Source organism: Dermatophagoides farinae, chromosome 6, assembly GCF_024713945.1.
Source record: "Dermatophagoides farinae isolate YC_2012a chromosome 6, ASM2471394v1, whole genome shotgun sequence".
Classification (NCBI taxonomy): Eukaryota; Metazoa; Arthropoda; class Arachnida; order Sarcoptiformes; family Pyroglyphidae; genus Dermatophagoides; species Dermatophagoides farinae.
The window spans coordinates 3,069,489-3,082,692 of NC_134682.1; the positions used below are offsets into that span (position 1 = coordinate 3,069,489).

The 13,204-nt window shown below is 28.0% G+C and overlaps 2 protein-coding genes across 3 annotated transcripts; both read left to right on the plus strand.

Moving 5' to 3' along the window:
- Positions 1–59: 59 nt before the first annotated feature.
- On the plus strand, positions 60–5,365 carry LOC124494069 (sodium- and chloride-dependent glycine transporter 1). Its single transcript, XM_047057212.2, has 10 exons — positions 60–1,182; positions 1,266–1,305; positions 1,366–1,641; positions 1,774–1,894; positions 2,154–2,467; positions 2,634–2,686; positions 3,485–3,620; positions 3,834–3,985; positions 4,339–4,528; positions 4,598–5,365. The coding sequence occupies exons 1-10, from the start codon at positions 961–963 to the stop codon at positions 5,158–5,160; spliced, it is 2,067 nt and encodes a 688-aa protein (XP_046913168.2). The 5' UTR covers positions 60–960; the 3' UTR covers positions 5,161–5,365.
- Positions 5,366–6,616: 1,251 nt separating this feature from the next.
- On the plus strand, positions 6,617–8,561 carry LOC142597623 (uncharacterized). Of its 2 annotated transcripts, XM_075732317.1 has the most exons (3): positions 6,617–6,768; positions 6,920–7,721; positions 7,796–7,954. In XM_075732317.1, the coding sequence occupies exons 1-3, from the start codon at positions 6,766–6,768 to the stop codon at positions 7,819–7,821; spliced, it is 831 nt and encodes a 276-aa protein (XP_075588432.1). In that variant the 5' UTR covers positions 6,617–6,765; the 3' UTR covers positions 7,822–7,954. The 2 variants fall into 2 exon arrangements, with proteins under 2 accessions (XP_075588432.1, XP_075588431.1); XM_075732316.1 differs by having other exon boundaries at positions 6,920–8,561.
- The last annotated feature ends 4,643 nt before the right edge of the window (positions 8,562–13,204 follow it).

Genomic DNA, 13,204 nt, shown 5'->3' on the forward strand with positions numbered 1-13,204 from the left:
AACAAAAACAAATCAAGCTGAATAAATCTGATAATAATAATTAGGTAAAATTTCACCAAAACAAACAAACACACACACACACACACACATAAAGATATACAAAATATCTCAGACACACCTGGATTTTAACTACAATATATCATCATGGAAACAATGAATAGTGAAACGAAAAAAATCTAAATTTTAAAGCCAGATTTTTTTGTTGTTGTTGTTGTTGTTCATTTTTCTCTATAATTTGAAATCAATTTTTCATTCATCAATATCGATCATATAGATATTCATCATTCATCGACATTGACGATCAATCAATCGTATTTTGATTGATTTGTTGCAATTGAAATACTATATATCGGTGACAAATAGAAATTTTTTTTTCACTTGAATGTCAAATTGTGTTCAATTTTATTTTTCATTAATTTTTCAACATTAAAATCAACAACAACAACAACAATTCAAAATGTTTGAAACAAAAAATAAATTTTTTTAATTTTACCGCCAAAAAAAAAAATACAAGATTCATGGTCAATCATTGTGGTTTATGTTGAAAAAAAAACGTTTTCTTCGATTTAACCATTACGTTTACGTGTTCATGTGTTGTTACCAAGTGCAGTAAAAAAAGATTAAAAAACAAACAAATTTTTGTTTCATTTATTGATATTGATATTTCATTGTGTTTTCATAGTGGCCTAACATTGCCACTAATTTTTTTTGTTTCTTTTTTTTTTTTTTTTTTGATTACAAACGAAAAAGCCAACCATCCGTAGTGATCACGTTGCTTGCTTGCTTGCTTGTTTTTCACCAAATTTTTTCTTCCATTGTGACGACGAGAAAAAATTATCTATTTCTGGTGTAAATTTATCATTATTCATCATCGTCGTCGACTCGTTTTCTCCATTTGAATTGGATTTTTTTTTCTCGCCACTTTGTTCTTTATTTTGGATCTTTGAAATCATCAAAAAAATGTCGATCAAAAATATTGATTCAAGTGACCGGCATATTTTGCCAAATGGACATCATAATAATAATAATGATGATGATGATGATGGTAAAGATTCAATTATTGAGGAAAAAAAATTACAACAATCTGACGATGATACGGAACAACAACAACAACGCGATCAATGGGGTGGACAGGTGGAATTCCTGTTGGCTTGTCTGGGAAATGCCGTCGGTTTGGGCAATGTATGTTTCAATATGACAATCGTTTTTTTTCTTATCAAATTTTCATCATCCAAATTGATTCATCTGTTTTTTTCCTTGCTCAGTGTTGGCGATTTCCATATTTATGTTACAAAAATGGAGGCGGTATGAATATTTTTTTTTGTTTTTCACATTTTCAAAAATAAAATTTATCCATATATATAGGTGCCTTTCTTTTACCATATCTAATCTGTTGTCTAGTAATTGGTTTGCCATTATTTTTGATTGAATTGGGTTTGGGACAATTTTCCGCTATGGGCCCAGGACAATTATGGGCCAATCTGTCACCATTGTTTCGTGGTGTTGGTCTAGCATCGATTATTTCATCAGCTATTGTTGCCATCTATTATAATATGATCATTGCATGGACATTGTTTTATTTTGTTGAATCATTTTTTGGTCAAAATTGGCAACGATGTACAAATGAATTTAACACTGAAAGTATGTATCGATCAAACAAGCTATGGCAAAAAAAAATCCAATTTCAACAATTATTTTGCAATTAATAATAATTTACATTCCTAATTTGAATATTAATTAATCGACGAATAACTTTCATATATGATACTGTAGATTGTTTCTCCATACTCAACAATAATAATAATATTACTACAAATCGATTTAATTTCACCAATACAAATGTCGATGTTGTTTTTTCTAATCATTCCATTTCATCAACTGAAGAATTTTTCAAGTAAGTTCAGATAAACAGCAAACAAGATTGCTAAAAAAACTCATCATTTTTGATGATGATGATGCCATAATCAACGTTTAAAGTCTAGCACATTTTCATTGATTGTGGTGAAAGTGAATGAATGAAAACAAAAACAAAAAAAAAAAAAAAAAAAATTATATTACTACTAATTGCAACTACTAATTAAAATGAAATTATTTTGTTTTCCTTTTTTTTCTATTTGCATTGTTTTTTGTTTTTTGTTTTTTTTTGTTGACAGCAATTATGTTCTAATAAAATCCAATGGTATTGACGATATGAATGAAATGAATTGGAAATTAGTTGCAGCATTATTCATTTCATGGTGTATAGTTGCATTGGCATTAATTAAAGGCATACAATCATCCGGTAAAGTTGTTTATTTTACGGCCACATTTCCATATGTTATTTTGGCAATATTATTGGCACGTGGTATTACATTACCCGGTTCATATGATGGTTTACATTATTATCTAATGCCTAATTGGAAACGAATCTATGATGTTGATGTTTGGCGTGATGCAGCCGTACAGGTATTTTATAGTTTTGGTATTGGTAAGTATCGTATATCGTATGATATTGCATATTGCATTGTACAACCAATTGCATCAATGATAATGATGATGATCATCATCATCATTATTATTATCATTGTTGTCATTATTAAAATTGTTTGAATTGCTAAAAAAAATATGAAAAAAAACTGAATTTTTATTTATAGGCGGCGGTGGTATGATAACATATGCTTCATATAATCGTTTCCATAACCCGGTGGTAAGTGATTCAATTTATTTTTTCATCTCTGAATGAATGAGATATGATCATATTGTTTGATTTTTTCCTTTTGTCTCGCTTATTATATCCATTCTGATGGTAATTGTGTTGTTGTGGTGTGTTATGTTAGTATCAATTTGATAGAGCAGTAGAGTGAAAGTGAAAATAGAAAAACAACAAACGTTAGCCAGGATCAGATTCGTTGTTTCGAAACAACAACAAATTGTAATGTGTTTTTTTTTAGATTTGTATCATTCAATTGCGGTGGAATTTTTTTTTTGGATATACCGAAATGCCAAAAAAAAAGATTGTATGATTGAGAGAATATTGAGAATTTTGTCTGTTTGAATTTTGGTCAGTGTGTGAATTTACTGTTGCTGTTTTTTTTTCTGGTGGGAGTTGATTTCATCTATAACAAAAATTGGATAAAATAATAATGGTTGGTGGTTGAAATATTAACCAGCCAATTCGAGCAATGATGAACCAAAAAAAAAAAAAAAAATGATTTCATTTCTCTCTCTCTCTTTGTTTCTTGGTTTTATTTTGTTTTGTTTTGTTGAATAATTAATGTTTTTTGTATTGTTTCGAGTAAATTATATTGTTTCGATTTTTTTTCCTTTGTTTTTTATTTTCATTTCCTTCCTTTTTTTTATTCTTTATTCTATTTCTCGAATAACCGGGCGACAATGACCACCACTATCCTATTTTTTTTTTGGGTTTATTTCTGGTTCGGAAAACAAACAAACAAACGAAATAAAAAAAAAATTTTTTGACCACCAACCAACCAACCATCCATAGACTAAACATGCATTATTGGTTGGTATTGGAGATTTTGCTACATCGATATTCTGTGGTGCCGTTGTATTCACCATGATTGGTTATATGGCATCAGCATTAAATAAACCAATCGAACAGATTGTACAAGATGGAGCTGGTAAGTTAGTTTATTATTATTATTATTATTTCGAAACAAACAAACAAACCAAAAAATAAAAAAAAACAATCAAAGTAATTGATCTAAAAAAAACAACAACAACAACAAACATACAAAACAAAATGACAATGATAACATTCCAAGTGATTGAAATATATATTTTTTTTTATATTACTTTCAATTTTCTCTCTTTCTCTCTCTCTCTTTTTTTAGGCTTAGCATTTATTGTCATACCCGAAGGCCTTTCCCGGATGCCAATATCATTATTATGGTCGGTACTATTTTTTACCATGTTATTTCTATTGGGTATCGATTCACAATTTGCCATGGTCGAAACGGTCATCACTTATCTATTTGATGACATTGTAAGTAATTTTATTTTCTAGTTTAGTTCAGTTTAGTTTTTTCATTTTCTTTTTTTTTTAATTCTTTGGCCATTTCACTTAACAACAACACATGAAACCCCAGAATTAATTGCCAAGTTGTTTTCATGTCGAAATAACGATTATTTGTTTCAAATGATCGTTACTTACATTAATTTATTTTTTCATTGTTGTTGTTGTTGTTTCATTGTCATTTCTCTTTTGATCGAGTTTTGGTTTCTTCTCTCTCTCTCTCTCTCTCTCTCTCTCTCTCTCTCTCTATGATGATGTTATTTTTATGTTCACAATTTGTTTAATTTGTTTTTTTTTGTTTTGATTTCCTTTTTTTTTAATAGCGTTCCAAAAAACTTAAAGTCAACAAACCATTGATTGTTATATTGACATCTATTGTTTGGTTTCTATTTGGTTTACCATTATGTACGAATGCTGGTATCTATATTTTTACCATTATGGATGAATATTCTATTGGTATACCATGTCTTGTGATTGGTCTTTTGGAAATTTTTATCGTCACTTATATTTATGGTAAAATTTGGTTGTTGTTTTTTTTTTTTGGTTTAGATCTCTCATTATTATTTCTTTCCTATTTTTTAGGAATTGATATATTTTTCGATAATCTAGAAAAGATGACTAAATGGAAACCAAAAATATTGTTACAATCACATCTAGTCATAATGATCACTGTTATTGCACCGGGTGTAATGTTGTGGATATTAGTGAAACAATTGTTTGAAACACCAGCATTAAATTATGGTTCATATCAATATCCATATTGGGCCATTTGGATTGGCTGGTCATTTGCATTATTATCGATCATTGCCATACCATTGATGATGATTAAAGAATCGTTACTAGTATTATTTTCGAATAAATATTCGAAAAAAACAATCAATCAAAAATTACGAATGCTTATCAAACCAACTGGTAAATGGTGGAATAACTATAATCATATGCATAAAAATGAATCATTTTATGATGATACAATCATGAATAATGTCCATAATAATAACAATAATCAAATATCAACGACAGATAGTTTTGATTTAATGATACAATCAGCATCGAATGAAACAATTAATGAAATTCCAACGAAAATAATTTCTACAATACCAATAAATGGACGTATCAATCATGCAGCTACTATTAATGATGAATGAATGAATAAATGAATCAGTTCAGCATTCGAACATCTGAAAGAATTTTCATCAATCACAAACAAGTATTGGACATTCCATCATCATTTTCATCATAAACATTGAATTTAAATTGACAAATTTTATCAAATGACCAAATTTGTAAGTTAAATGTAAAGAAATTGAATGAAAAAAAATGAATTAAATTATTAAAATTAATATTACGAAATCTTCAATCTTCAATCCTCAAATCCAACATTGTCGATGTTATCGATTATACGTGTTCAATACAATTCGATTCGATTCGATTCAAATTGAAAACCATAAGCCAATCTTATACTGATTGAGGTCATTGGAAAAAACTTTATTGTGTCTCAAAAACAAAAAAACAACATTTGCGTGATGATTAAAATTCATTTGTTTGTTTTAGTTATTATTTTTCTTCCTATTTTTTTCAAAAAAAAAAAAAAAATTAATCTCTTATTCGGGTGGAATTTAGTCGGATTGAAAAAAAAATCAACTTCGTCGTTAACGATGATGACAATCACAAAAAAATCATCAATTTTTTTTGTTTATATATACTGCACATGAACTAACTATAATCAACAAGTGATCTGAAGAAATGTTTTAATAGGTGATTGACTGTGTGTGTGTGTGTGTGTGTTTGTGTTCATGTATGGTCCAGATGTTTGGAACAACTTGATAATAAAAAAGAAATTTTTGTTTCTCATTCATTCATTCATTCATTCATCCATTCACTTTATGGCTGGCAGAAATTTTTTTTTCTTTCATTTCCACATTAAATGATTGATCCATTTGAACTATATGGACATTAAGTGATCCTTTCTCATCTGTAAATGTTGCCCATGTATTATATATGAATGAAACACACATTTTCGGGTGATGATCGTAATCATCATCATCATCATTATAAATCGTGTAATAGGTCATTGTTTGTTCGTCGTTGTCGGTGTGTGTTTGTGTGTGTGTGGTTCCATTTAATAAGATTTTATTCATTTTTTTTCAAAAAAAAAAAAAATTCATATTTGATGATGATGATGATGAATTCAATAAAATCGGACAAACAGCAAACTAAATGGAAAAATCTTTTTAAAATTATCAAATTAAATTTTCGGAAATTTTTGTTTGTCTGTTTATATTGTAGTGGTTATTACACAATGATGATGTTAATATTCACACTTCATGCGAAATGATGATGATGATGATGATGATAAAAAAAGTCGTAAAATTTTCTGAAAAATCAGTCTGAATTTTTGTTTTCCCTAAGTTTGGAATTATTTTGATGGAATTTTTATTATTTTGAATTCATTCATATATGTATGTTTTTGTCCATTCTTGGCATTTTTTTTTTTATTTTATTTTAGTCTATAGAGATCGTTCTTGTCGATTTAGGTAGGTATAGTTTCTTTTTGACAATTTTGTTTTTTTTTCTATTCTGGTCAGAAATTTTGTATAAATAATCGACACATTTTACCATCATTATGACAATAATAATGTCTATGATGATGATCATCATCATCATCAATCATATCCACGACTACAACGACGAAAGAAAGAAATCAAACAACAATTGACCAAAAGACCAACTTTAGTAATATATAACGAAAAATGGTAAGATTGATTATCCAAAAAATAAATTAGATTCGATTTGATTGATCAATGATGTGGCAAAGAAAAAAAGGAAAGTTGAAATTGTTAATTGATTTTCAATCTATTTTTTATTTTTTTTTCATCTCCACTTACCTATTTGCCGAATCTATAGTTTCGATTTTCATTATTTCTACTATTATTGTTGGTAATGACTATTTTTGGATCAAATTCATTTCGAATCCATATGGTTAATAATGGTAAACATTGGAATCCCATCATGGTGGATAATAATCATCATCATCATCAATTGAAGAAAAATGATTTAACAATCAACCATAATTCACAATTGAATTTGATACAATCATTCTTGCCCATTCATTCACATAATGATCATTATCATGGTATACGACAACAATATCAATCATATACAATTATACCGAAATTAAATCCAATTCCAATAACAATATCATTATCAAATGAACCATTTATTCCATTACAATCAGAATTGATGGCTGATTCATACAATGATGGTCTAAAGAATAATAAAAAACAACAACAAAATTTTTCATGTCAACTATATAATACACAAACACGTTTGTATGGAATTCTTAGACCACAATGGTGGTGGTGGCAATGTCTATTCAATGATTATCAACAACCACAACAACGACAACAGCAGCAAACAAATAATTTTGGTCAACAATCGACTGAAGATTTTGTTCATGATACAAATCATTGGAATGCATATTTTGTTAATCATACTCTTGCTAAATTTCAAAAAAATGTTCAATATAATATGGAAAAATCCATGAAACCAAAATCGATGATCATGATGATGACAACGAAATATAGCCACGGTAATAATAATGGAGGTGGTGGTGGTGGTGGTCATACATCACGACCAAAACATCATTATCATTCTCATCATCATCATCATCATCATCATCAATATCAACAACATTATCTATATTCAGGTAAATTAAACTATGAAAAAGAATCGATTATGATGAACAATAAAAATATTTATCATATCAATAATGGTAAACAGTCAAACAATCCTCATCATTATCATAAAAGCCATACATATAATGATGATTATAATGGCCACAATAACAGCAGCAGCAGCAACAACAACAACAACAAAAACTACAATCAAAATGTTGGTGATAATCATGGCCATTACAATAATGATAATTGGAACAAAAGTCAAGGCCATTACAATTACAATCATCATAAATATACAAATGATGATAATGATAATGATGATGATCAAAATAATGGTCATAGATATTATGATTATTATCATCAAAATATTACCGAATTATCAATAATGTCCACAACAACAGCAACAACAACAACAACAACAACAATGATGCCTATTACTATAAATATGGCTACTGTAATTCCAATAAATGCAACATCAATGACAACGACGATGATGATGATGATGATGATGAAAAATTATTCAAATATTCATCATCATAATTGTAAGAAAACAGCAACAAACAACGACAACAATGACATTTGGAATTCTTCATCATGAAAATCAGATTAAATTACATATATATAGATTTGCAACAAACAACGACTCGATCACGGTAATGATAGAAAATTTGAAAATAATGATCCATTTTCTATAAATTTCAATTTCTCATGTTTTTTTGTTGTTGTTGTTGTTGTTGTTGAACTTGATTTTTTTCTGTTTTTTTTATTGTTTTTTTTTGTCTTGGCTCAGTTCTATGATATTTGCAAATAAAATGATTGATTTAATAAATAGATGAAAATGTTGGGATAAAACACACACACACACACACACACACTGTGTGTGTGTCTTTGAGAATTTGTCTCTTTTTTTCTCAAATATCTCATTCATCATCATCATCATCATTCAGATTTACTTTCATTTGTATTTATTTCTTTTTTTTTGTCGTTGTTGTTTACAAAATAAAATGAATGTGAATATAATAAATATAAATGAATGAATTGGATTTATGTTGTTGTTGCATTTGAAATGAATCGATGATGATGATGATGATCATCTAAACATGGCGAAACACACACACATAGACATACAACATGTGTCATATTTGTCATATTGGATCAATTTTTTTTTTGAATTTCATTTATTCATTGCGAAAAAAAATGGACAGATTGATTGGTCAAATTATGAATAAACTTTGTGGCGGTGTTGGTGGTGGTGGTGGTGATGATGATGATGATGATGAAAACAGCGTTGTTTTTTTCCTGTAATAGTGATCAATTTTTTTTCACTTTCTTTTTCTCTTTGGATCTATATCATACAATCAATTTTCCTCATACTATTCACAACAACAACAGTTCATGTTTATGTGAATATATTGTTGATCAATCGTATAATCATCATCATCGTCGTCGTCATCAATTGGTTCAATCGATGTAAATAACAAAATTTTTAGTCTGTTTTAAAAAAAGCAACAAAAAAACTGTATTTTGTGCAATTTAGATGGATGACCACCACCACGACCACCACCAAAAAAAAAAAAATGTTGATTCATTCATTCTCAAACGGTGGACAATTGTAATCAAATTTGTTTTTGAATGGATTAATGTCATGGATTATTATTACAAAGGCAAAAGGATTGCAATCATTCATCACATCTCTTCAAATAAAGTTTTTTTTGTTGTTGTTGTTGTTGCTCTAAAGTCATTGTGGACAGCTGATCGATCTTTTTGATCATTTGATGATGATGATGATGACGATGATGTTTTGTTTTGTTTAACTAAATCAATGAATGAATTGAAAAATTTGCCAACACAAATGTAGTAAAAGTATGAAGAGGAAAAAAAAATCCTATGTAATGCATCAAATGTGGCGCAGAACAACAATCTGAATGCATCATAAGAAAATAATAATGTAATGAAAGATTTATCGGTTTTTGATCTTTGCTTTCGATCATCATCATGATTTGATGAGGTTAAAACACTTACGATAGATGAAAAAAAAACAATGAAACTTTGGTGATGTGAAATAAAATGTGAATGAAAGAATTAAAACTACAATGAAAAACGGTTAAAACCAATTAATATTATTATTATTATTATTGAGAAAATTGAAATCTTTTCTCATTGGAAACATTCAATTTTGACATCAAACGCCCGCCCGATTCGGGTATTGGATATTTGTAACTACTACTGGCTATTGATATTAAAAGAATATCGTATTATCAATCAATCAATCAATCAATCGATGAATTGATCACATTAATTTTGTTTTTTTTTTGGAAAAAGAAAACAAAAAGTTGTTCGAATGTTGTTTTCTGTTCATTCATTGTTTCATTTTTTTTCTCAATTTTATCTCAATTGATCCACGATTTAGGCTACCGAAAAACAAAAACGGAAAAAAAATTGGAACCCAAACTGTCAAATTCTGATGCATTCAATCCGTTTTCAGCTTGATTTTAGTTTCAATAATCTTTGCTGGCATTTTGTATGGTTTAGTCGAATTTACTTACAATGCTTCAATGTATGAAAATTGGATTTTCTTTCCACCAATATTCTGTTCTGGTATTAGGTTTTCGTCAGTTTGCATTTATGTTCAAACTTGATGGTGATTATCATCATCATCATCATCATTTTTTATGATCAAATAAAAGGAGACAAAAATGATTCGTTATAAAAAAGATTTGCGCCTCTTTGATTTCTAGTTAGGCGTTAACAACATTATCATCATGATGATTTTTTTTCAATTTTTTTCTTTCTAAATCGACTAGAACTAAGTGAATTACATTAAATATATAACAAGAAAATAATAACGCCTCTTCTTTTTTGCCTTTTGTTTTCTGATAATCTCACAATTTTTGAACCAAATGAATCGAATGTGAAAGATCATCATCATCATCATCATCATCAAACATCAAACACCATGAAAAACACCATGTATGTGAAATAATAATAATAATTTGATTATAACTTATTTATTATTTCTTGCCTTTGTATCCATCTGCTGCCGTTGATGATGTTACAAAACAACAATATCTTTCTGATCATCATTGAATCATCATATTGAATTGAATATTGTAATCATATAAATAAGCATAGATAGAAAGTTTAAACAAAACAGAAAAAAAAAGATTAAATTTTGACAGCAACAAAATACCAGCAACATTAAAAATGATTGTAATCTCTGCATGTATTTACGAATTCAATGATAGAAGGATTGAAAAATGATGATTATGAAGATGATGATGATGATGAAGAGATTTAGTAAGGAAAACAAAAATTTTTTTGAAACGGAAATGAAAGATGAAATATAGTTGATTGTGATAAAGTTGTTAATATCAGATAGTTTAGAAGATTCAAGATTAAAAAAAAAAAATAGAATAATGACACATGGCAAAAAAGAAAAATGCAATGATGTAATCATTTGAAAAACAAATACAAAATAGATTCAATGCAAATATGAAGATGATTGTTTCCATCATTCATTCTTTCAATGAAGTATATTCATTTGAAAGGCGATAAGACAATATAATATTTGAATAAAAAAAACCATACACATACAATGTACACTTGGTTTAACCGGATTTTATTTTTTTGTTGAATTTTATTTTGATGGATTTATCAAACATATAAATTCGTTTAGAAGATTAGAATTGAATAAGAGATGAATTAATACCATTATCTGGTGAGATAGAGAGAGAGAGAGAGAGAGAAAGGAAACACAGAAAAAATCATTAATCTTGTTTCGATTGTTTTTTTTTTTTTTTTTTTTGGTATACAACGAAAGTGGAATGAAGAACAAGAAAAAAAAAATGAAAAATTTCCTCAAATCGAATGAGAGAAAAAAAACCCAATGGTAATTGAAATCATGATGATGTTAAAAACAAACAAAAAAAACGAAAAGATCCAAAAATGGGTTGCTCAAAATTGATTGGAAATTTTTGTTGTTGTTTTTTGTCTCTCTCGCTCTCTCTGTTCATCTTGTTCCATTGAATCCGACTCCATAAAACAACAACAACAACAACAAAAATAACTTTGAAAAGAATAAAAAAAAATTGTCCGACACATTTGACATCACACGCAACAAATTAATTCTATTGTCAATCATTATCGACACATCATCCATCGATCAATGATGGATTCAATGAATTAAGTTTTCCTTTTTTGTTGTTGTTGTTGTTGTTGTTGTTATATTTTTTTGATTATCCATCCCATTCATTCATACATTCATCCCTTTTCTTTTGATTTTTCATCGATTCATTCGAATATTTCGATGATGATGATGATGATGATCTAAAGATTAAATCAAATCCTTTTGTACGATTTGCTCATTCATGTATATATATATCGTTCATAGGTTTATTGATTATTACATTATAGAGATTATTATTATCACCATATTGATAATCATGAGCAATAGATGATGATGATAAAAAAAAATTTTTTTTTTTCATCAAATTCGATATCTAATCAATCAAAATGGATCAATCAAATGATGATGATTGTCATCATTTTTAAAAATTATTTAAACATTTTCATTTCGTTTCGATTCATTGATCATCATCATTTCACAAGTGATTCTTATCTTATGAATGAAATAGTTGAGATTATGATGACGATGATGATGATGATGATGATGATGATGAATATCCGATATTTAATATAGCCGGAACAAATTTTTGTTGTTGCTGTTGTTGTGAAATTTTGAATCAATCAAAATTTTTTTTCTGTTTGTTTTATTTTTTATTATTTTTTATGAATTTTTTTTTCTCAAAGAAAACCCACGCATTATAAGCCAATTGAATTCAATGATGATGATTCTCTCTCTCTCTCTCTCACTCATTTTCTCCACGATAAATTGAGTTGATAATGATAATTATTATGAGGATTATGGATAATTTACGTATACATACTGGATGATGATGATGATACATTCGTGTCAGTTTTTTTTCAAAATGAGCTTAAATTATACTTTCATTACAAAAAACAACAACAACAACAAATGAAATATATAAAAATGACCACACACACACACACATACAGACATATATAAATTGCGGAAATATTTATGTTTCAACGATAACATCGATACCATTTTTCACAAATATCGATTGTTACGATGATGATGATGATGATGAGTTTTTTCCTGAAATTGATTTAGAATTTTTTTTTTTTAGTTTCTTAGTAAGTAAAAATCAAATTTCAAAAAAAATTATTTGACATCCAAATTCATTTTTTTCGCCCATTTTTTTTCTCTCTCTCATACCTTTACCTTGTAATTTGTCCAATTTTTCATCGTCGTCATCTCAATTTTATCCAAATCCAATTGCAATTTTGTGGATTAAATTGAAATGAAACAACAACAACGACGACGACAAAAACTTTGCAATATCCGTGAACTTTTTTTTTCTTTGATCCTATCCTCATCATGTCTTGTGTCGATATGTCACGCAAATATATAAAACAAAACTTAAAATGA